The 25155-nt window shown below is 37.3% G+C and overlaps 1 protein-coding gene across 1 annotated transcript in view; it reads left to right on the top strand.

Moving 5' to 3' along the window:
• MSH3 (mutS homolog 3) overlaps window positions 1-24917 on the top strand; it is a 111516-nt gene extending 86599 nt beyond the window's left edge. Inside the window, exons 21-24 of the mRNA XM_084305216.1 lie at window positions 18128-18314; window positions 18520-18649; window positions 21249-21423; window positions 24402-24917. Of these exons, the coding sequence (XP_084161342.1) occupies window positions 18128-18314; window positions 18520-18649; window positions 21249-21423; window positions 24402-24510 (601 nt within the window). The 3' untranslated portion in view covers window positions 24511-24917. The remainder of the gene's footprint in view (window positions 1-18127; window positions 18315-18519; window positions 18650-21248; window positions 21424-24401) is intronic.
• Window positions 24918-25155: the final 238 nt, after the last annotated feature.

The raw sequence follows: 25155 nt of genomic DNA, 5'->3' as shown, positions 1-25155 counted from the left end.
AAAAGATGCAGTGGAACTGCTCATCTGTGCACTGATTTAAACATTTCACTTCTGTATAATGTAAATTAAGGGAATGAATTCTACTGCTGGGACAGGTATTAGCGATTTGCTATGTATGTGTGGCATATTAGATCTTGATCCAGCTGTGGCTTTCCTTACAGTACCAATGTTTAGGAGGGTGCTTGCATGTTGATTTTGCTTCTGCCTGTGGAGTTTAGGGGTCTTCCTAGCTCTATATATCCAAGTAGTGATCGTCCACGCTCTCTGGGTAGGTGAGTTCTCAGGGCTGTTTTCTGTCCCACTGTGTTTGATCTTCAGTAGCTGCAAAGTGGTCTTCAACACCCAGGTGTCTTTGTCTTTTTCTAACTTCTGCTTCATTTTAACCATACCCAAATTGTGAACTTCACCCTCTCCAGTGAGAAAATGAAAAACCGATCAGATTGTGCAGCTCAGAGACTGCCAAGGAAGCAGGCACTTCTATGTTTTGTTTTGTTTTGTTTTGTTCTTCAGGGTTCTGGAGAAGATCTTAAATTACGTAATTTCATCAGGACAGGTTAATGTGGTGTTATATTCAGGATATTTCTTAGCCCTAGGAAGTTAATTTTGTTATAGATTGTAATGCCTAGTAGGAGGAGAGAAATAATAAATTCAGATATGACATGATAGGTCCTACTTTGTTTCTTTAATGCTCTGACTGGCTGACAACACATTTCTAAAGCCTCAGCTTTTGCCAGGAACTCTGTTCTGGTAAGGAATGAGCTTGAAGAAATTTCTGTTCGTGCTCTTTCTTTTACTCACTCACAGTTCAGGGTTTTTATTTTGTTTTCTTTATCTGTTTTTATTTTTTTTAATAGGATGCAGTTACACAGACATTCTTTCTGTACTGCCACCCCAGGCCATAAGTGTCTTGCTGGAAAATGGGATTTTTTTGTTGATAACTTCGGTATATTTTTAATCTTTTTAAAAACATTGCACAGGAAGATGTCAGCTTCCAAGTTATTTTCATCACTGCCTTGATGTGTTGTATTTCTAGATGCTGCTATTACCATAGCACCCCTGCTGCAAGGGGTGCTTTACCGGCTGGCTGTATGAGGAGTTCTGTGCATCGGGAGCACCAGCAGTTCTGGTGCTTCCTACATTTTTTTGAATATTGATGCTGTATTCTGCAGTCACTTTTTTGATGGTAGACTGCATCTTTGAAGTGTGAATTCATATAGGTTTAAGAGATTAACATTCATCTAGGCTTTGTATCTTGTGTTTTAAGTAGGGTTTCCATGGAAATTGAAAGATTGCTACTATGGTTATTCCTTTGGATATATTTAGTATTTATATATTATAGCTTCTCTAAATTGACTTTAAATAGTGCATTATATTACACGTTTTAAAGCTGCAGAAGGGTTGTAGTTTAAAGGAAATGTCTTGCTTAGAGGTACAGTGGAAACAGCAATGATTTATCTTCATTACAAGGTGTACAAATACAATACAGTGCTAGGGCTTGTCCAAACATTTCTGAGTAGAGTTGATAATTTCATCCTAAAGAGGGGGAAAAGGAGAGATCCTTTCACTGCATAATGCCCCTAAACCCAGGTGATGTGCTATTACAAGTCTGCAAACTGAAAACTTGGGGGGGCGTGAGCAATTTCTTCCAATCCTCCATTTTCTTTATTCACTTAAGGAGGTTTTTGAGTGCTCCTGTGGGCTATCGCCATATTCCATCATTTCTTATGTGTAAAAACAACCTTGCCATTTCCATGGCAATGCTTTGGTCCTCATCCTGGAAAGCAGGTGTTGAGGGGGGTATGAAATATAGAGTAAAAGGTCTGCTTCATTTTTAAGCGGCTCAAGCTTCAAAGAGTCAGAATAAAGAGATACTAAACAATTCTCTGTATTTTTCTATGTTTATTTAAAGCTATATTTGGAATAATTTTTGTATTTGAGTAAAGAAGTGTTTGTATAAATCTCTCGCTTGAACTTCCACATATCCATATTCACTTTTTCATGAGTCAATGCATGTGTAAACTGGTTTTGTACAAATAAGTTACTATTTTTCAGACCTTTTGCTGTGTCAGCTGTAAGGGAAGCTATGTAACGAGGAAGGAGCGCACAGTCTTTTGAGGATGTTTTGTTGGTGGATATTTTCTTCATTTTTTTAATAATGGATAATATTTTCAAGCAAGCTTTGCTTCATAGAATTTCATTTAATCACTTTCATTATAGCTAGGAATTTAAGAGTTTTGGAAAGGTCAATGCTCAATCTATATTGACTTTTACTGGGATTTGAGTGTTTAATTCTTCAATATGTTTGAAAGTTCTTAATGCAGTAAATGGGTTCAATTTTTCTTTTAAATTAACCTTCAATTTGTGTTAGTCCTTCTACTCATTTAGTTATTCAGACATTGATAGCAATATAATGCTTCTCTGTGTGTTTTCTAAAATGACAAAGCAAGTGTGGACACACACATACAGAGCAAATAATGAAAGAAATTCTGTTGACCTAATAGCACATTCAGAAGGAACAGTGTTTAGCTGCTGAAGGAAGCTGACCTGTAAAGAGGTCGCACTTGATCTATTATTGAAATAATTTCCTACAGCTAGAAACCTTCAATCCACTTCCTGTAGGTCAACAGTAGCTCTCGTAAGGGTCAGTTTTCAAAACCGAGATGCAAAGAAAGCTGTAACAATTTGAAGCTAAAATGTGTTCAAATAAGCAAGAAAATTAATAGCTCAGATTACCGAGGGCCTTGTATTCGGAGTCCTAAGAATCAAATTCTTAAAATCACAAGCTTTCAGTAGAAAGCATGCCTTTAAGAAGACAACTCCTACCAACGCTAGGAGACAGTGAGAGGCAAAAGAAGGAATTCCTTTGTAGAGCGCTTACCTGCCTACCTTTCTCTTGTAGTGTAAAATGTTTATCCCAGTGGTCAGACACCAGCACGCACAGTCACACTACAGCACCATGCCTGTTCCCGAGAGGTTTTTGTACCGTCAGCCAAGCTGGGCCATGCTGTTTAAAGGACAGCTTCGGTTGCCTGAACCAGTGTGCTGCAGAGTGCTTAGCTGCATTTGAAAGCTGCCTCTTGCAGGTGATGTACTACGTGCTCAAAGGTTAATGGAGAACAAAGAAGCATCAGTGAGATGCGTGCGGATTGCCCACTCGCACACCTCCTCTCTTTCAAGGGAGTTCTCTTTCTGTTTACTGAGTCTCGGCTTTGTCTTTAATCTTCATCATGGCAAAGGAACGGTGTTTGAATTGTCAGAGAGGGTATATTAAGAAAACTGAGGGGTGGAGGAGGCTGGCGATGCAAGTTAATAATTGGTAGTTGAAGGCTGCCTAGATAAGCAGCAGTTTAATTCTTTTGTTTTGTGTAGGATGTGCAGGTTGCCTGCACTTCAAGACAGTTGTCTTGGTATTGGCTCTGCACATCACATGATCTGTACTTAGATATGCACGACTTTGACCTACATTTTATCCCTGTAACAGATGATTTAGACGTATTTTTAACATAGAAGGCATTCCTAATCGCTGAGTCTGTAGTTAGGAGGAACTCGGTTGAAATTCCACTGTTCTTCATAAAACATTGTGAAAACAGGTGGCCTTTGCTCACCTCAGGGAGGGATGGATTTGCTCTTCTGGATCATACTTGTGTGTCTATATACAGAGTCCTTCAGACACTGTTCCAGTGTTCAAGTTACATAGCTATTTTGTTATTTTCTTCCATGTCTTTCTTCCTTGTGTAATAATTTTGAAAAAGTCTAATAGCTGTTTGTGCAACTAAAAGTAGAGTACAGAAATCTTTGGGCGGCTGATCCTCACGTGTCTTTATAGCATGACAAAGTTGCAGAGCCGTATAAATTAGGCTGACTTAATGCAGTGACCTGATGCTTCGGATTGTTTCAGCAGAAGCTGTGTCACGCTGAGGTACTTGCACGTGTCTCTGGCATGCATGTGGTCTTCCTGCGTTCCCAGATCTAGAAGCTGAGGGAGACCATCAGTTTCAGGAAAAACTTATTGGAGTTGTCCGTGAAGGTAGTCTTCAGACCCCAGCTCAGAGGTCTAACTTACTGCCCTTCAAACATAAGAAAATTTTCTTTTTTTGTGAGCTTATAAGGTGAGGGAGGAGGTAGAGGAGAGGAAAAGATGTTTTCTGCATTGGTGGAGAACTGGCAGCTTCATCCAACACTGAAATAATGATACATCTCCCTCACTGCTGGCCTCAGTTGGGTCATTTTATGCAATTCCAACAGCTGAGATCCAGTTCCAGGCATAAATACCTTGCAAAGAAGGGTGATCCTGGTTTAGCAAAGGGAAGGAATTGCAATTCCTGCAAATAACAACAGTGTTATTGAGAGGCTCACCAACCTAAGATCACCTCCTGCTATTGCATCTGAAGGCGTACCCATGTCAGTGTCAGTTCTGTCCTCACAAATTATGGATGTAGTGACACAGTTCACGGGGCTGTACTTACCCCTCATCTGCTTAGCCTTTCCAGAGTCCAGAAAATCAACTCTGAATAGGCTGAATCTATGCTTGAAAACACATCCCATGTTACTCACTCTTGCACAGGAGTGTCAGTGAGCAAGGTAAGTTGTGTCAGTGTCTCCCCGGAGTATCGTATCATTCCAGCCTGGCTTTTCTATCCCAGCTGACCCTGATTTCTTGAAACATCACGAGCATCACTCTGTTGTAGAGGTACCCCAGGACTGCTGACCATACAACTCTTATTTCTCTTCTAAGAAAAACAGAGTAGGCAACAGGAAGAAAACCTCCTTTTGTCCTCTGTGTTCTCTGCATAATGTGAGCAGCTATGTTTTCAGCCCTTTGCACAAATCAGTCAACTTAAATTGTGCATTACAGTCTAAAGAAGAAATGGCATCTTTTCTACATAGACCTCACTTCACATGGTGACACTGATGAAGCTTAGGGTTTTTTTTTTGTCAGTAGGAAGCTACTTTGAAGGCTAAGATATTTCATCACAGAATTTCTCAAAGTGGGTAACTCAATGCAGGCTGCTGCTCTGCTGCTGGTGACTGTGCCTCCCATGCTGCCTGTCAAGGCTTGCTGCCTTGTAATATCTTCAGTTGATCCAGAAATCTCTAAAGCTTGGAGGCTATTCCATTTAAATGTGTGACCATTGTGCACTCTTTTGTATGTGAGCTTGATGTTAGATCTGAAAAAGCAGTATTTGAATCCCTGCTTGAGGGATGTGACTGGCAGTCCTCATTTCCATCATCCGGGGAGTAAAAGGACTTGTGTCAATCAGGTGCAATAAGATCCACACTGCCGATACGTGGGGAGGAAGGGACATTTATATACACTGAAATGACATTTTTTGCCTGAGGCACTAGAGCCATCATGGATACTTTCACCCATATTATTTTTCTGCTGTAAGAATTGGCACCTAAAAGATAATTTATTGTCCAGGAAACAGGGAAAGTTTGTGACCACAAGAATGCGGGATGGACGTGGCCTTTGGCCTGTTTTCATAACCTGTCTTTGTAGCCCTTGCAAGGACTGCAGGTGTCTGTTTCTGCAGGGTCTGTGTCAGTTGTCTTTCTCATTGGTATACAATACTTGTTTCTGCTGCTCCTTGTGCTGGAAGAATCTCATGTATTGTCACTGGCATGATGATCAGCTGCAGAGCACAGACTTGAGATGCAGAGCACTCAAGAGCACACAGGTAATATGATTTTTTCTGTCAGGTCTACTTACTGTGTACAGCAGAGCATGGCTATCCATCTGTAATTGCTCTCCCTTGTAGAAGAATCAAATTTATTCAACCTACAAGTGTATTATTACAAAAGCAGAACTGTGACTAGGTGTAGCAAATTCTTACAGTTTGATATAGTTAAGTGATCTTTAGGAATAACTAAAGTTTTCTTAACGTCCCCAGTAGTTGCCCTTTTTTGGCATGGTCTATAAGAGATGATGAAGTAGAAAGAAATACTATTATAGCTAAGAGGAGGGTTTAGCAACGGAGCATTTCTTTGTAGTAAAATTTTGAAAAAAAAAAAAAAAGAAATCCAGCCCTTTAAATCCATGTTTCTTTAAAGAATCTGCATTAAGAATAAAGTAATTCTTTTTTTCTTTTTCTTTTTTTTTTTTTTTTTTTCCCCTGTATGTTTTATTCAAAATGTCTGTCCAGTCACTAAAAGATAGAACTGATTCTCAGAAGAGGACAGATCTTCCAATATACATTTGGATGTTACCTCCTTAAAAAATAACAGCTATTTAATTCTGAGAATTTGACACACTAATTACTGTTTTGTCAAGTATGTGGAGCTGAAAGAAACTAGTAAACGAACCTCAGTATTTTCCCTCTAAACAAGCATAATATTTTTAAGCAGATAAAATGCATGTATTTATGGCATCATTACAGATTTTAGTATAATTAAAAATTGTGATGTAAAGCAAATACTTTATTAGCACCTGCAAACATTTGGGCAATCAATTTTGGATGTTTGTATTTATTTTTAATTTCTTTCATTGGAATGTCACCATCATTAAAATTTGAAAGGTATTTAAAATTGCATGATTTACTTTAACAGACTAAAATGTTGCGAGGCTGGTTGAGAGTACATTTTTAAGGAAATCTTCAGAAAATTGGGAAGCACGGTATAGAGTGGTATGTGAAGCAAGAAAAAGAAAATGTTTCACTCAGAACAAAAATTGAATGGGAGATGCTTTCCAGGCGCTTTTCACGATGCATTGAGATCTGAGGTAAATCACTGAAGAATAAAAGTGAAATATGGCTTGTCAAGTATTAGTGGAAATGGGTGTTCCAGTGGTCTAACTGCTGATGGCAAAAACTTCCCAGCTTCTTTTTTTATCTGAGCAAGTAATGTTGCACTTATTTAATTCCGGTTTTACTAGCAGATCAGTGGAAGGCAGCAACACAGGACCAGGACAGAGGGGAAAAAATTACAGATGCTTGTTTAAAATAATAAATAAATAGCAAGCTCCATTTTTTCAGAGCTTCACAGCAGAAACTGTGTTATTTGCCCCAGCAATAGGAAAGCAATGGTTGAAAAACAGCGCAGTTCGTTCTGACCAGAATTCAGCTTGTTATATTCTTTCCTACTTATGCATTGTTCGTTTCATGGATGAGCTTTATCTGCAAAGAGACGGCCCAGGAACTCGCCAGCTTGAAAGTGGTTTAGAAACATTCTTGATTAGAAGTCACTTCCTATGCAGTGATTTCACTAAACATGAAAAAATGGGTCCTCCATCCAAATCTACACTGCCTGCTTAACCTTGATTGTTAAGGGGGAGGCATGCTGGTAGCTTTTCAAAACGACTGCTGGTGTGCCGGAAAGACTTGGGGAGCCTTCATGTTTCAAATAAGCCTGTCCCATCTTGATTTTAGCCCTTTGTTATGTGAATGGAATATAAAGTTACTGCTTTTCACTCCTAGGGAGCTAAATTGATTGGGATTTGGTAATAGCTTTTAAACTGATAAAGGTATACCTGGAATTATACATGAGTTCGTGTATATGTGATTTTTTGTTTTTAATCTTTAGCAAAAATAATTATTTCTCGGAAGTTCAGCATTATTCCCATGTCACAATTTCTGTGCCTTTCTCTGAATTCTTGTGCCAGCCACAGCCTCAGAAATGAGTCAGATCCTTGGGTTGGAGTGGCATAGATTACGGGCGTTCACATACTTATTAAGTAGTTATCCTTCATGGCAATCTCTGTCATATTTTACCAGAATAACCTATAACCTCTCATGTTTATGAACTTTATTGTCTTAACTCATAAGACCAATTACCAAACTCCAAAATCCCTTGGTTCCATTTATTGCTTTATTAAGCTTTATTGATTTTTTTTTTTTTTGAGGCTTACAAAGTAGGATTAGGAAGATTAGTCTACTTGTCAGTCCTAGAAATATCAGTTAGATCACGAAATCTGGCATGAAGATTCAGTTAGTCAGCTTCTTCATATCTCCATCATAAAACCTGAGCTATGAAATTCCGTTCTTGAGGTGGCAGCTGTGGTTGCCAGGGCTGTCTGCAGGCATCCTGTGTAATACAGGAATTGCCTTGAGAGAATGCTAAGCAGAAGCTATGGAGGAGCTAATTATTTAACAGAGTTACTTTTCTATAAACTGCATAGTTTTGGCCAAAAGCTTTGTTGATGCCTTATTTATTTATTTATTTATTTATTTATTTATTTATTTATTCACCTGATTTTTTTTTTTTTTTTAATTTTAGGAGTTCACATTTTCTTTTGAAAACAACTATGTTCTCTCGATTTGCCCATGCAGTTAGACTCTGAAAGATAAGGGTCAGCAAATGTCAGAACAAAAGGTCTCTTTTCACACCATTGTATTATATGTGGCAATGCTTATTATTTTTGCTGTACACATTAATTTGCGTTTTGTGCAGAGAAGTAAGGAACCGTTCATAATAAGCAATCCCAAGTGACTGGCAAGTTCATACTAGAATTCTGTGTACAGATAGGCTAAGCAAGAGTTGTTTTAGTATTTGTATTAGTCTGGAAAGCAACAGTGACAGTCGGACCAACAGAACTTGTTAGCTGTCAAGACCCAAAAGTAATTTTCAGAAATATTACTTCTTTATGGCATGGTAATTTGTTTCATTTTGTTCTTGCTTAATTGTATTTGTGTTTATTGCCAGAATAACAAAACTGACTTAAGCCTTTCATTTATGCTTTACAGTCATATAATTACACTTCTGGGGTAAATTATTTTCAGCTTTCAGGGAAAAAAAAAAAAAGGAGGTTGTATTAAATTATTTGCACCTATTTTCTGTCACGTGGAGATACTCTTTTTGGAAAAGAAGAGAATGAGTAAAAGTTGCAGTTAGCATTGTTAAAATGATTTTTTTTTTTTTTTTTCCCAGAAAAGTTATTATGTCTTGGATATATGGAGTGCATTTGAACTGTAGCTACTTCTGACAGTGTTCTGTAACTACAGAATATTATTAAATTATGTTGCATGTACTTAGAGCTAATTTAGTTTCATGTCTATTTATTTCATAGTAACATGCATCTGCATAGTTAGGTCTGTATCTCATATGCATGTAATAATGTATATATTTAATAAAACAGTCTTCAGCTTACATACAAGGTATTTGGTAAAATCTGTAAGTACAAAAAACTGTTTTGTTTGCAGGGGTTTAAATCAAGTTTGAAAATTCATTTAAGACAATAACAGACAGTTACTTATATCTACAGTGAGATATATAAAATAATTTACGCTGCATATTAATGCTTGTAATGGTATACAGGGGGAAAAAAAAAACAGGAAAAAGAGAATTTGCATGTGAAGCTGACCAGCTGTTTTACAGGAAGGCTGCGCTAAAACTCCTTCCCCGAAATGGCGGTACTTACCTTTCTAAAACTGACCCATGCTAGGATTTAACCTGGTCACAATTTGAACTGGATTTTCAGGAGTGTCCACAGGTTTAAAGGGGAAAAGTTCACTTCTGCCAAATGCTTCAGCTATTGTCTCTAGGCTGTTGCTATAGTTCCTGCTTTTTAATCCCCCCTTGGCCTCAATCCTTCAGCTACATATGCACATTAACTTAATTACCTTGAGTTCCCTCAGTGGAAGCTGAGAGTAGTAAGTGTAAACCTGTGCATGTTTTAGGGGTGGGTTTTTGGCTTTATCATGTTTTCAGCTTCTTCAGGCTGACACTGATGGCTTGCAAATAAACACTCTAATTTGAATATCTAGTCTTACAACATCTTTCAGCAAAATGATTGTACTTTTAATGTGTTCTTTCTCTTGACCATCAGTAAAATGATGGTCATTTTTAACATAAAGCCTGACTGACCTGTAGAGAGCAATCTGTTCAGGTATGAGGTATAAAATCATTTTCACCCTCCAACACAGAATTTACATTACTGTCCGCAGTTTTTGGAGGAATACAGCTTAGTTTGCTGTAAAGTTATATGCTGGTTGCATACTTCTCAGGATTCTTTATGGCTGTATATGAATATAAAACTTACAGATACTGATGGAAAACCTAAGCATAAAACATTGTTGGATGTTATGCATATATGCATAAAAGGCTCTGTTCCTAAAAATGTTCTTCTAATTGCTTGTTCTAATTCTGCTTTTGTGTCTGTGTTGCTGCACTTTGTTCTGTCAAACATCTTGATGAAGGTTGTGAAACTTCCAGCCAAAGAGACTCTTAGTTTTAGAGGATTCCAGAGATCGCTGAGAGTTGCACACTTCAGCATAAATGCAGTATCACTAAACCAATCCCTTTTTCGGATATTGACTGAACTTAATATTAGTGGGAGAAGGAGGGGGGAATTTTGCAGGAGTTCAGCTCGCTGTCAGAAGACACACAGCCATACCAAACTTTGTTCTTTCCACGTGCTTAGAGAAGGGAAGTGCATTGCTGATCACTCGCCTAAGTTACTCAAAAACCCACAGCCTTAGAGTAACCCGCTCCAAGTTTTTTGTCGTGGGAGTAAGGTGAAACGAAATGTTAGCAAGTAAATCCACTCCCCAGCCTAGCTCTGGGGGTTCTCCTCTGCTCATCTGCCCAGCTGCAGGACCGTGGTGTGTTTGTCATGCTGCTGGACGCCCACCTCCTCTGAGACAGCTGCTGCAGGAAGCAATTCATGTGGAGTGGAGAAAGTGCAACATAGGCTCAAGAAAGTTCAATTTCAAAATACAATGGAAAATTTTAGAGTGAACCACCAGCTGGATTATTTTAACAGTCAGTGATGCCTTAGGTGACCTTTTTTTTCCCCTTTTTATTTTTCTTTTTTTAACGAGTGCTAGTGCTTTTGAGGGTATCACAGCTGAATTTCAGAAAAGAACATATTCAAGTATTCATCATGAGGTGATCTAGCGTAAACCTTTCCCAAGAGCAGATGCACTTCTGTTGCCTTAAAAAGCATCAGAAATGAGCGAATATTGGTAACTGCTGGTCATTCAGTGACTGTATTGATTAGACTAGTGTTGGCTCTTCTGAAATCAGTCCTACCTGGTTCTGCCAGTTGAGGTGAAGCTTTTAAAATATTGAATGTTCACTTCAGTCTCTGGTTGGTTTTGTTTCCTGTGGCTTTCAGCAAAAAAAAAAAAAAAAATCAATGCCATTCACATCTTGAAAGCTGATCTGTTAGGTTCATTTCTTTCAGTATACTGGAAAGCCGGTGTGTGCAGCAGGTCTCTGTTGGCTAGTTATAAAAGGCAATAAGGATTTAAGTGATGATTTGTTCTGGCTACTTCAGCTACCTACTGATATGGAAAAACATGTTAAAAACAAGATTATGAAACTGAGTATTAAAATCACTTTGGACTTGCCTTTTTTTTTTTTTTTTAATTATAATGCAAAGTATGCATTGATAGTGGTCTTAGGTTTTACTAGTTTCATTAATTTGTCAGTGACTTAGAACATCATATGTCTATAATAAATTGCAAAATTAGAATGTATTTTACACTAAATGTGTAATGCATTGTCAGGCTTTTCAACTACTGCTCTTTTAAATTAGGTAACATACCGTGGGTATTTCTTCATTTATAATTTGCAAATAAGCTGCTGTAGAAACAGTTGAGCATGTGCATGCATGTTGGCTGTAAATAGGTTTGTATTATGAACATTTTCTAATTTTTGTCACTGTCGTCCATGTAACTTTGCACACATTTACTTCTCGGAAGTTGCCCATAAATGCAAAAATAACTGTCCTGATAACAATGCGTCCTGTCATACTTTGGATAAGAGTTTTTTTGTTGTTGTTGTTGTTTGTTTTTTAATTTTGTAATTGCAGTTTCAGTAAGATTTTTTTTTTCTTATTGTTAGTTTTTGGTTTGGATCTGCAACAGCTTGATGGAAGTGAAGTAAATGATTTACCAGTACTCTGTGGGGGAGTGTGAAGCATTAGTTTCTTGCCAGTGAACTGTTGTAAATTTGCAGATGCTATCTTCTGAAGAATTACTAGATAAATTTTCATTGTAAATGGAAAGTAGCCAGAAGTTAAGCTATGTGACTTGGGTTACTTTTAGAATAACCACTGTGAAATTCTCATTAGCAGTTTGAGTGTTTCTAAAATATGCAGGATTTCAAATTGCTTTTGTGGGCAAAACATAATGATTGTTCTGGTTAAAGGTGCTGAGTGCTTGGAAATGTGGTAGGATTGGATCTGTGTGCAATAGCTAGCTTGCCAGTCCCAGTTCAGGATTTCTCTTCTCATCTTCTCGGGAAACCCTTTTGCAAACTACAAATAATTTTTAACCTGAGGTAAGTGCTGTTTGCAACAAGGAGGGCAGGACTGTGTTTTAATTGTGTTTATAGTATCTGCTTGGCGATTATGAGGGGTGGGAATGACCCCTCAGGTTAATATGTTAACATTAAATCTTGTTTAATACTCTTAATTTGTCTGTTAAGACTGCAGTTGACTAAATTTGCAGCTGGATGCCTAACAGAAACTTAAAAACCTAGCTCAATGGAAGACTTAACCTAAGCGTTGAAATGAAATTGTGATTGCGTTCTGCCATTCACATTTGATATTCATCAATATCAAATTTTCTGGTCTCACAAACATCTTCTTCACGTAATACCCACACTTTTCCAACCTGTTTTCTGCAAAGAAATGATTTTAATTTAAATAACACCTGTTCAAATACAGTGAGCTTTGAAATGACATTTTGAAGGTGTTGTGTGAGAGGGAGTGAGTGGAATTGTAAGGTCACATTCTGCATGTATTTTATTTGTGTTTTTCTCAGCGTTCTCTCTGAACCACAGAAGAAATTCTTTGTTGTTGCTGGGAGCATTATTGTACAACTGCTGCTTGAGATAAGCTCAGAGAAAAGAGTAATTCTGTTTTAGTGTTAGTTGTTATTGATGAATAAATAATTTGACTATGGGTACTTTCTGAGAAGTCTGGCTTCAAATTCTGATCCCTGGGAAATCAAACCATACCTGGAAATCTGGATGCCTTTTCTTGATAACTGCAGCCTTTGCAAAGAGGCTCTACACTAATTAGATTTATTCTGCTGTAACAGGCAATGTTACAGGCAGGTTTCATTTTTTTGGTATTTTAGTCAGACGGACTTTTAGTCAAGTAGATCTTTTTAAAATCAAGGTTGAAAAATCTTAGATTTCATTTAATTTTTTTCAACATTAAGTGTTTTATATACTACAAATGAATGAATGGCATCAGGATGCCATTCGTGTATGAAAATAAGGCTTTAGGAAATGCCTTTTTGTTTGTTTTGGAATTCATTTGGTGGTTTTTTTACTACTGGTAGGCCTCAGACCACTGCTTGGTCATTTTCACAGGTAGTGTGAAGGATTCACACTAACATAAAAGAACAGAATACCTGGGGTCCACACGGTGTTCTTTGTTTTATAACCAAGTCAGCAGCAAGTAGGATAACTTTTTCTAAAAGATAACGTGGAAACAGACTCAAGTAGAAACTTCTGGACTTCAGATGAATTTTTCTGCTTGAGAAGATCATTATTTTTTCATTTTTTTCTCTGCTGTCTGTCACACTGGGGCAATTTCTGGTTTAACATACAAGTTGTGACTTTCACCCCAGGGCTGCTAGCACAGGGCAGCAGCACTTCTCAGGAGGGGGGAAACGACGACAACACTCCCTGCTCCCTTCCAAAATAATGCCATTTCAGACTACTGTGAGCCGTCCCCAGTCTGCAAGTCTGTCCCCTGCTCCAGGACACTCCTTTTTTTGGGGGAGCAGTAGTATCAGGGTGCTGAGTGATGGAGCTCTAAGAAGAGGTCAGTGGCCTTAATTTCATTTCCTCCCTCCTTACAAAATTTTCATGGATGACTGTCAGAGGACTTTGGCCTGCCCAGCTGACCAAGAGCTTGAAAGCATCAGATTTTGAGGTAACTTCAGGGGACATACAGTGTCCCAGTATGAGTTCATGCCTGTTGAGAGCAATTTTAAATGGATACTGACTTCATAAACATTCCTGGGATACAAGAAAAATGTTAATGCTATTTTTATGCTAGGGGTTTCTGAGCGGTATCATACCCTGTATCATTAGAAAATTATCAGCATTTACGGAGCCTTGCAGGACAAAATATCATAGGATACCTTCCCAGAATGGTGAGCGTTTGCTCTGGAAAAGGTCAATGTTGTGTGCATGCACTGACTCAGGAAAGCAGGTTAAAAAAGCAATGCTGCTGAATGCTGCTACTGTAGGGAAAAAAAAATCAAAAAAATCATCTTCTCAAAGGGGCCACATACAGGTTATGCATGTAGTGCTAACTGCTTTGCATAAAGCTAGGTAGTGCCTGCCTATTGTCTAATTAATCCTCCAAAAATTAATTTATGAAAACACTTCATTTGCTGTTGTTTTATATGGAGATTATGGACAAGAATCCTTACCACTTGAAATCTAGCACTGAAAAGGGATTATGCCTCCCTGTGTTTTTTCTTTACATAATAAATGTGTTGAATATTAAAAGATGAAAAGCTTTTAATTTTATGAAATTTGGTTGGCTGTCAAAGAGACGTTGTAACAAGTGGTTTCCAGCCAAATTGCATTTGCTGAGGAGTGATGGATCTCTTGCCAGCACTAAAGAGGCACTCTTCACATTGGATGTCTGCATGCTCCTCATGGGCAGAACGCGGTAATTTTCCTGAACATAGGCTTTAGAAATTCCATAGCAGAAATGGAAGTTTTCATATTAACCGTGTCACTGCTTCCAATAGCTGGTGTTTAACAGACAGAGCTGGTGAAGTTGAGTGGTGTTGCTCTTGCTCTAATGGTTTTCTTCTGTGTCTGTCCTATTCTGTTGCAACCCTTTTTCCTGATTTTCTTTATTAATATTTTTTAATTAAGAAAGAGAGGGGAGAAAAGAGAATTTGGGTAGTGAATAACATGACTGCATCATTCTACTAGGGATCACTCATTAGTCTTGGTTTATTTCTCTGTATTGTTTTCTACTGTAGTTAAAAATATAATATTAAAATCTAATGAAATGGTTACTTTTGCTTACAAATAGAATTTAGACAAGTGTCTGATCCCAGTGTAGGCACCTTGTTAGAAGAATAAATAAATAGTTGCTTTAATAAATTTAATAAAAAAATAGTTGCTTAAATAGTTGCTTAATTGCTGGCAACTTTAAGATCTGTAAGAGCATCTGTAATATTTCTTTTAACATTTCTAATCCAACAATCTCATCAGAATAATATCCTAAGTGTTACCTATCGAGTAGCTGATAACAGTGGTAAATCATCTGGATTCCATTGAACATTACAGAAAAATGCATAATGTTTTGATATATAAAAACACTTAGGAGACAAAATACATTAATACATAAAATAAAAGCAATCAAATCTTTTAGAAGTTTAGTGGAATTTATTATTGCTGATTTAAACTCAGAGAATTGTTAAAGTAATAGTTGTTTTGACCCAAATAATTCATTGTATCATGGCTTTTTTTCATATATTTAAGGAGTAATGCCTTGCTGCGTTTTAACTCTTTGCTTTATGCATACACTATTGAAATAGTTATTCTCACTTCTTTCTGGGATAATATTGCTTATCACATTGCTTCTCCTAGTATAAGGGGCAGAGGTAGAAAGAACAATTTTATCTGTTCTCAAGGATGACATTTAAGAGTGTGTATGTCATTTCAAAATACACTTTTTTTTTGATCTGTAGATAAGGCTGAGTTGGGTTTGAATGCTTTGAGATACTGAAAAGAAAGGCTTCTTTTGCAGCTGTTGTTAACAAGAGAAAGATAATGCTCATTTCTGTTTGTATCTTGAGCATTTAGTGAGGAAGTTCTGAAAACTATTTTCACAAATGCAAATTAGATTCAAAATGACTAAATGATTTGGAGGGCTCTATGGAAATAATGCAATACAAGAAAAAAATAGAACTGAGAGCTCTCAGTGTAATCGTCACGGGTGCAGAACAGTCTGCCTGGCTATATAGGTGCTGTCTCCGTAATGAAAAACCAAGTAAAAATGATCAAATAATAATGCCAATAACACTAGGGTTGGAAAGTAAGGTTAAAAGTTGCCCATTACAAAGCCAGAGGTTTTTGAGACATAAAAAATATTTATTTTTCTGGTGAATTTAGTTGTAGCTAATAGTGTTAAAAACTGATCTAATCGCTTGTTCTCTGTAGATCTATCCAATCTTGCAATAAATGGGGATTGTTCAATTTTGCAATAGTATGTGCTTGCTGAACCAAGCTAGGAAATGTGCAAGCCAGGTTATGGGGCACTATGAGAAATTCAGCAGTGTGTTCATAGCTCTTAACATTGTCGTACATGTTTAAGGCATTTAAAGGGATTGCAGTAGCAAGTGGTTTAAAAAAATCTTGATTTCACAGTGTCTCAGTATCCTGAATTATATGCCTAATTCAGTGAAATGAATGTAAAGTTTAATTAGCTTATGTGCAAAATCACCTTTCTTCCAGAGTATGTGGGAGTGTACCCAGTGTGTATGTATGCAAACACATATTCAGTGAAATATTGCACATAACCATTCAGTGTGCTCGTTGCATCATAATGCCTATCCCCAACCAAAATTAGTTCATTTATAATTGCAGATTTGCATATTGTTAAGTTATGTATACCCCCATACAAAATTTTAAAGGCAGGACCTGGAGAATATATAGAAAACATAACCATACTGTGTTCAACCAGATAGTTTGGGTATTGGTAGTCAATTACTCTTGGCAATTATAAGATCCTCATAAAATAATGAGAATCTTGCTAGTGCTTCTGTAGGCAACAAAAGCAATTACATTAGAGAAAGATACAGCAAAAGACTGAGAGAAAAAAGCTGCACTGGGATTCTCTTTCAAGGTTTTGATTGGCTTTAAATACTGTTGTGGCCAGCTATTATATTTGAAAATGTAATATGCTAAGCCCATGAGTCAGTTTTCCTTAAATCAGTGTGGCTTGTATGTAACTATATTATTGGATGATGAGAGTGAACAAATCCATTTTTACGGCCCTACTCAGTGGCTTGCTAATGATAACCTATCTCCAAAGTGACATTGTAATGTGATTAACGTAATTGAAAAGCATATATGGAGGAAGGAAATGTTATTTCTTCCAGGTGGAAAGCCTAGTTACTGAGTAGGTGCAGAAACCTGCACAAGAAAAGAAAAATGGGGTGAATTGCTAACAGTTTTTTGGGATGAAAATTGTGATTTCACATATTGAATAGAAGGGCTGAAGGTTGCATGAATCTGAAACAGCGTTAAAAGACCTGTAGGAATCAGGAAGGAAGGTGTGTGTCTGCATGGTGGGTGGAGGAGAATCCCCACCTGCAGAGACCGGTAAGTTGAAGGACGGTTACGGAAAAGGATGAGGAGAAAAATCTCCTCTTAGAATTATTATTAGTGTATTAGTAAGACTGTGCACCTTTATAATTGGAAGAAATTATTGTTATTTTTTTTACTGCCTGCTGTATCTATGTGTATGGACAAATACCTGGTCACATGACTTTCCCCTGTATCTCTAGTGCTGGTACTTGATACCTTCAGGTGTTACTAGCATTTAAAACTATACACATTAGATGGACAAACTGAAAAAAAAAAATTAATAAAAATTATATTCCTGTTCACTGCTACCTTTACTGTAGTCCTTCCAGTGCGCTGGCTGGTCTGAAATCTCAGCATACTTTTTAAAGGGGGGGGCAAACTGCCTTGTACAATTTCTCAGGATGGAAGATATGCATGCTAATTGCATGCACCTCTGCCTCCTCTTTCCCCCCCTGATTCCTGTAGCTGGCATTGGATGCTGCATTTACTGTCTGCGGATTTACCTTGGGACTAGATTAGGGATGGGCAGAAAAGTAAGTTCCCTGCTGTTCTTACAGCCTAACCGTCCGGGATGCCTTCAGGGATAGTGTTGCCTTGGGAAATGTGTGCAAACCATTACTTAGTGGTACACGAGTTGCTCCCTCTGGACTTTTCAGTCCTTTAGAGTACCCTCACATCTACACCATGGGCTGTTGCCATTGTTTGTTTGTTTGTTTTTTTCCTACACAGTAGCTTATTCTGGAAGGTGGTCATTTCGCCTGGCTTTTGTGCTCTGTTTGGAGCAGCAAGAGGAGATTTAAAACAAACTGGTTTCATGATCATGATCTTTTTTTCTTTGTATATGATTCATATTTGAACTTAATAAATTGATCTGCTTCGTATCCCGATGCAGAATGGGTGCAGCAGATAACATTTACAAAGGCCGAAGTACCTTTATGGAAGAACTGACAGATACTGCTGAGATAATACGAAAAGCAACTTCAAGATCGCTAGTAATTTTGGATGAACTGGGAAGAGGAACTAGCACACATGATGGAATTGCTATTGCTTATGCTACACTGGAACATTTTATTACAGATGTAAGTGATCAGTCTGACACATGCTTGTGAATACTTTACTTTTTTCATTTTAGGTTTACTTTGGCATGGTATATGTTCCATTCTTGCAGAAATGTGACATGTCTAAACTCAGAGCAAAGGTTTATTTATAAAGGATACCAGTGCTTTGTTGGTGTGTTCAGGGAAAAAAAAATTAAAACCGTATGCATCTATCTCATTGTTGCAGGTGGAGTCACTGACACTGTTTGTCACTCACTATCCCTCAGTTTGTGAGCTAGAAAAGATGTATCCGGAAAAAGTTGGTAATTACCACATGGCTTTCTTGGTGAATGAAGAAGAAAGTGGTGAACAAAAAGGTACAGTATAAAGCCATCTGAGATTCTGGCAGTTTGGGTAGAGGCAGAAGTTGTAATAATGGTTACATACATCTAAATGCACTAAAGTATCAGCCTATACACAGAATTTTGATGATTTGTAAACTACACAACCATTTCTCTTTCAAAATTAATACTAGGATGACTGAGCCAGCTCAGATCAAAGATTCACCCAGCTTGTCACAGTAGCTAAATAACAAAAGGACTAGGCAGGAGGAATTAGGGATCAAACATATGGCAACTCTTTCTCAAAAAGATCCCACTGTCTGCAAACACTTGCTGTGTAGGGGACTTCAAGAATTAGATGTGGTTTCTGTTTTTAATTTTTGATCAATTTCTTTTCACTGAGGTTGTCCATTCCCCAGTTTATTCACATATACTTTTGAAATCTTCATTCTGTGTCAGAGAGCTCCAAAATTTAACACTGTATTAAAATGCATTTACTGGTGTGAGGAACTACTACCTCCTTTTGTTTGTTTTGAGGCTGTTTTGAAACAACACGTAGCTTCATTTGATGGTCCCTGTTCTTGATTTGAGTCAGAGAGATGATATGTTTATCCTTTCTGTGCCATGCCTAATTTTGCAGATTTTTTATCATAATCCCTTTCCTTTATGTTCTTAACCAGGCAGAAGAATTAAAGTGCTTTTTCTTTACACTGTTGCTCTGAATTAGTTAGAATTTTCAGTGGTTTGTCACCTTAGTGCTTAGCCCTTTTCTCTGGATAAGTTGAACAGTTCTGTCTAACTGCAGTGATGACCACCCTTCATGGTGCAAACCGACTCTTCTCATCTCTTTCCTGTCTGCTCACCAGTTATTTACAATTGCAAAGGCCTTCCTTGAAGATTATGGCTGCTTGGTTTTCAGAAGAGCATTTGATGCAGCGCTCTTCTTGAAAGCACTTTGAAAATCCACATAGGATTTATCCACTGTCACTCTTTACTCACATGCCTTCCAAACGTAAAATGGTGGTGTGGAATTTCCCTCTATACAAACTGCTTTAGCTTTTTTTCTGATAGATCAGCTTTATTCAGGCACTTGACAATTCTGTTCTTATTTTGGTTTTCCCCCTTTGCAAAGTAACGGCATGCTCCCCAGATCACTATTAGAATTATTATTTTTCTTAATTGGCATGGTATTTGCCATTAATCTTTCCCTATAATTTATTCTTAGTATTGTACTATGTGCTTACATTGTAAACTGATCAGACAGGGGGTCTCCAGTATTTGTCACTAAATACTGTGTATAAATAAAAATATTTTTCAGAAAGTTAGTTTTAAAAATAGAAGTGCCTTCCCAAAACGTATACTCTCACAGACACTCTTCAACATCAGATGGCGTCTTGTCTGATACAAACAAGAGGGATACTTTGGCTTTTGTACTCTGGTTAATTTTAGAAGCAGGGATCCCTGAAATAAACATCAATGTTGAGCACAGGTTGTTTAATACAAAGTTGTCTTTAGGTGAGCACTCTATAGCAAAACCAATGTTCCCCATTAACTGCATCATTTTTAGGAGCATCAGTACGTCCTTTCACATCTAGCTGATTAATTGAACTGCTCATCTCTGATACTCTCAAGCAGTTGAGATGAGAATGTTCCTTATGTGTTGTGTCCTTGAAACCCTATACTTTTTTAGTTTGCTGCTTTAGCCTTTTTACTTTCAATGTTAGTTGGCCTGAACCTTCAGGCCGCATGCAGTCTTCATCATTTTGCTCACGAAAGTACAATAGGTTTACTGTCACAGCCTGGGAGCAACTGCACATCCACATTTCTTTCTTCAGCTGAATCTTTAGCTCCCATGTTTCTTGTCTTAGTGTTTGAATTGTTTTATTTAAATGTTTGTGGCATATTTTTTGCAATCTTTGGCTTGGATCACTCAGATCAAATCAGCTTGAGACATCAGTATTTATGGAAATTGCCATTGTTTCCAAAAACCTGTGTTTCCAAGATGAAAGAATGAATGGAGGTGAATAACACCATAGTTTTTGTGCTGTTAACACAAGGCCTGAATTGTGCAGGGATGTAAAAAGAATGTCTAAAGAGGAAGAGGAAAGAGTCAGATTTTTTATCATTGCTTTTACATTTCTATCTTATTGTCATGACAGAAAGAATCCACCATCCTAACTATTTGGGTTGCTCTAAGCATTTTTCTGTAGCTCCTAACCTACTGGCAGGCAGCAATATTTTGTTGTTGTGCTGTATTACAGACTTCTTGACTGCGGGATTACTGACACATCCTTTACTCTGTCTGGTAGACAAGACATGCAATGTACCAGTTATAGCATAATTAATCAATTTGACATATAAAGACTCTTACCTTCTACACACACACACACACACACGTGTACACACTTCTGTGTAATAAGACATAGATAAAACTACAGTGAAACACTTTTTTCAGACTATGTGCAAGGAAAACATGAACTCAAGGAAACATTTTTATCTCGCATTTCTTCAGTGGAATTAATCTCACTGGAGGTATGAATGACAATGAAACCAGAGTCTCTGCTTTTTCTGGGTTTGGATTACTACATTTTATCAATATAAAATAGTGATTTCTTATTTTTGTTCTATTTTTTAGGATCTGAAGAGGAAGAGAATCCTGAATTTATCACTTTTCTTTATCAAATAACTAAAGGAGTCACTGCAAGGAGTTATGGGCTAAATGTTGCCAAACTGGCAGATATTCCTGAAGAAATCTTGAAGAAGGCAGCTCACAAATCAAAGGAGTTGGAGAGATTAGTGAATATGAAAAGGTCAGAAAAATTGTGACTTTTTTTCTAATGAAACTTCCAGATGTGAGTGGAGGAGTGTTTTGCGCTGAATGTGCATTAAAAAGAGCAGTAAGAGCTACTTTAGATATACTTCTGCCCTTCAGAGAAGAGAAAGTGAGATGAAAGTTTGAAAAATTATTAAGAAATTGTGCTATCCATTTCAATCAAAGCTTTAGATTTTGTGGTTAGCTATTATGTCAGAGGTTAATTGCTACCCTCTTAGTGGTGATTGGAAAAAACTAAATGCACATTGAACTAACGCTAGGAATACGCATCATACTATCAAGTACGTTCTTTAACATACTTATTTTCACTTTTTTTCAGGAGGAAATTCTGAAAGTTATATTTGAAATATAGCTATCTTCTAATACTTATTTCTCTTCTAACAATGACAGAGAAAATATAAATATATTTGATTTAGAAAATGTATTCATTTCAGAACTTGACAATCTATTTGCATGCTATAATGTAGAAGGAAATGTTGCTATTTTTGCTTCTGGTTTAACTTAACAATATTTTTTTTCATATAAACACAGAAAATTTTAATGACAGTCTTATGATTTTATTATTTTCCTGATAACCAATTTTCATTTAGGGGTGTATGTATCTTGCATGCTAGACTAGGTATGAAAATTTATGTGCATCAAATAGCATCACCGTTACAAATCCAGTAATGCTATGTATACAGTTCAGGTGTAACAATGTGCTACTTACTATTCATATGCATTCCACCAAATTTTCAGTTGTTACTATTTTTCAATGCCAGTCATATCAGCAAAATTCAAGAGACCCTTTAGGAATAAAATAAATCAGTATCTTTGTTGCCTGGTGGTAATAACTAGTCCTGGTAGGAGAATCTTTAAAAAAAAAAAAAAAAAAAAAAAGAAGGATTAATTATTTTCAGATGCAATCAGTTCTTTTGATGCTTATCAGAATGTAGTACCTAACAGTGTTTTTTATCCTCTTTTAAGAAAGCAAAATAAAATAACCATATTGAAGATACGTGATGGTTTGAGGGGAAAAATAACGTGGTAGAATATGTTCATTTGAAATAGTAGTCCATAATTTTCAAAAGCAAAATGACAAATTACTAACAATGTCTTAACTAGATCTAGAAAAAAAATGGTGTTCAGAAAGGTAAGAATATGAGCTGAAAGGCCAGATTTATTGTGTGATATAATTAAGATGGGAAATAATATATCAGTTTTATCTCCATTCTGTCAAAATCATAGGACACACATAGAGTTCAAACATTTCTCCATTCCCGAAAAGAGAGTTAATTGCGTACAAAACCTATGAGCAGTAAAAATAGTATGTGATGATGTAATTAGAAGACTAATTTACAGTGCACATAGAGGGGAAGAGCTAGGGCTCACGGGGTGATCAAAATGATGGGACCTAATTGTGTGACATTTTTCAGCTTTTGAATAAGTAAGCTACCATCTGTATTTTAGCTTTTGGTATGCATTTTACTGGTATTCTTAAAATGAAAAAGAATAAATCCCTCGTCTACATCTGCAATGAGTCCCTCACCCTGGCTCGCCACTGAGGCTGGAGTCCCCCGGGGCCCAGGCGTCACTGTGGCCTCCTGCCACTGGAGCCATCCGAGTGTCCCCTGAGGCCTGTCACAGGATGGATGCTCATCGCCCATCCCAACCTCGTGCCACAAAATGGCATGTTTTTGTGGCACCGCCACAAAACAGGGCGGGGATATGGTCCAGATAGAAAGGTGTTCTTGCTTTAGTTTGTGCCCTGTGAGTTCATGAGAGGAAGGTGTCTGCTCCTGAAAAAGGTACAGAGTGAGGAGAGGAGGAGGCCGTGGCTCCTGTCGGCAGTGGGCACCTGGGCAGGGCTTGTGGCAGCCGTGAGGCACAGCCCAGCCCACCTCAAGTGTGCCACTTCTGCCTCCCCTTCAGATGGGCGGCAGTGCTGTGCCACCCCCGCAGCAGCTGCTGACTTGGGGGGTTTGACCCCGTTACACATCGCTCCCCCATCGTAAATTCTTGCATGACCTTTGTAGGGGACCTCACACACCTCTGTGGACCCGGAGCTCGAGTCAGTGAAAAACAACAGATGATCAAATGTGTCTGATGACTTAACAGTGCATAAATCACTGTATTACATAATTCTTAATTTTTGCAGTTCTTTTGTATGATAATTATATTTTCTTTTTTGCCTGTTCCTCTTTAGTTTCTTTTATTGCCATAATGTGATCTAAATATCTAAGTTCTTCTATACTCCCCAAGAGACATAAACAAAGTTTAAAATGAATATGAGCTTTGCTCTGGCGTATCAGCGGTAGGACATAAAAATTACTATGAGAATCAAACTCAGGCCTGTTCATAGCAGTATACTTGTGCTGTCACAATACCCACAGGCCAGCTGCCTTGTCTTATGTTTTTAAATCACTTTCATATTATTTAAGAAAATCCACTGTGTAATTCCATCCAGTCTTGACATCTTTGTCATCAGGAATGTGCGTTAACCCATTTTAAATGTCTTGTTTACTTGTCACAACTCTTACGAGTCCTTCTTAAATAGAAAAATATTAGAAAGAAAATAGGAAGGATGAGTGTACTCAGTGATTTGAAAATGCATTTTCTCTTCTTGATTTCCTAAGTGCAGATTTCTAGGAACTGAACATCTGTATCTCTGCAAGCTACAATACTGTTTATTTTCTTTAATGGTTTACTTTTGCTTAGTGTTTTATTTCATCTTGTTGATGCTTCTGATACTGTAAGTTAATTGTAAAATTACATTGTTGACTGTACTACAGATGGAATATATACAAGAAACGTTCATTAATTGCTTATAGATCAGTTAATGTCTTGAGCTGTGCAAACTGCTATTTTTGACTGTGAATAAAAGTTTGTAGATGATTGTAGGTTTTTTGAAGTTTAACATGCTTAACTTAAAAGTGTGTCCATATTTTGACTAATTTCTTTCCCCCCCTCCCCCAGAAAAACGCTGAAGTCTTTTGCTGAAGTATGGAAAATAAATGATTCTCAGGAAATACAGAAATGGAAAAGTACGTGTGAACCTGAAGATGAAAGAATGGACATTTTTTAATCTTCAAATCGTGCTTAACCATGGAAAATATTCTGGATATAAAACACAAGTCCGGAGAGTAATAGATTCTATCAGGGGATAATTCTAGGTGCATTAAGTTAACTTTTTCAGAGATACGTGATGCCACATTGTTTTACAGTGCCCCACATCCACTTCCTGCTTGTAATTTTCTCTCTCCATATTCCTTGAAATGTTTTCCACCCCTTTTCTTAACTGCAAAATGTCTGCTGGTATTGAATTAAGTTTATAATATGTTTAGAAAACACAAAAAATTATGTTGGTAAATTATTAGAATGCATCTTTTATAAATAAAATAATGTCTTTTAACTTTAGTGTACTCCAATTTCTATATAAATAATTCTCTTCATTGGGAAAATGTAACTGAATTGTAACTATGCTATGCTGTTGTGCAGTTCATAAGAATGAATGCCATAAGGCAAATTCTTTTTGTTCTAGTATTAATGCATTTAAAATTCACTGCTTATGTAAAACAACCCCTACAACCGATGTAAAGAATGAATTTAAGAGAGCGTGTTATAGAGCTGGGTAGGAGACACTCACTTCCACAGATGAGATTAACAACGCTGCAACCAGTAGTTTCCAAAGCAGCAGCACAAAATATGCATTGACTGCATTTCCACTTCC

The sequence above is a fragment of the Netta rufina genome (assembly GCF_964035555.1).
Source record: "Netta rufina genome assembly, chromosome: Z".
Lineage (NCBI taxonomy): Eukaryota > Metazoa > Chordata > Aves > Anseriformes > Anatidae > Netta > Netta rufina.
Note: the sequence above shows the minus strand (reverse complement) of the source record. Positions and strands in the feature narration are given on the sequence as shown.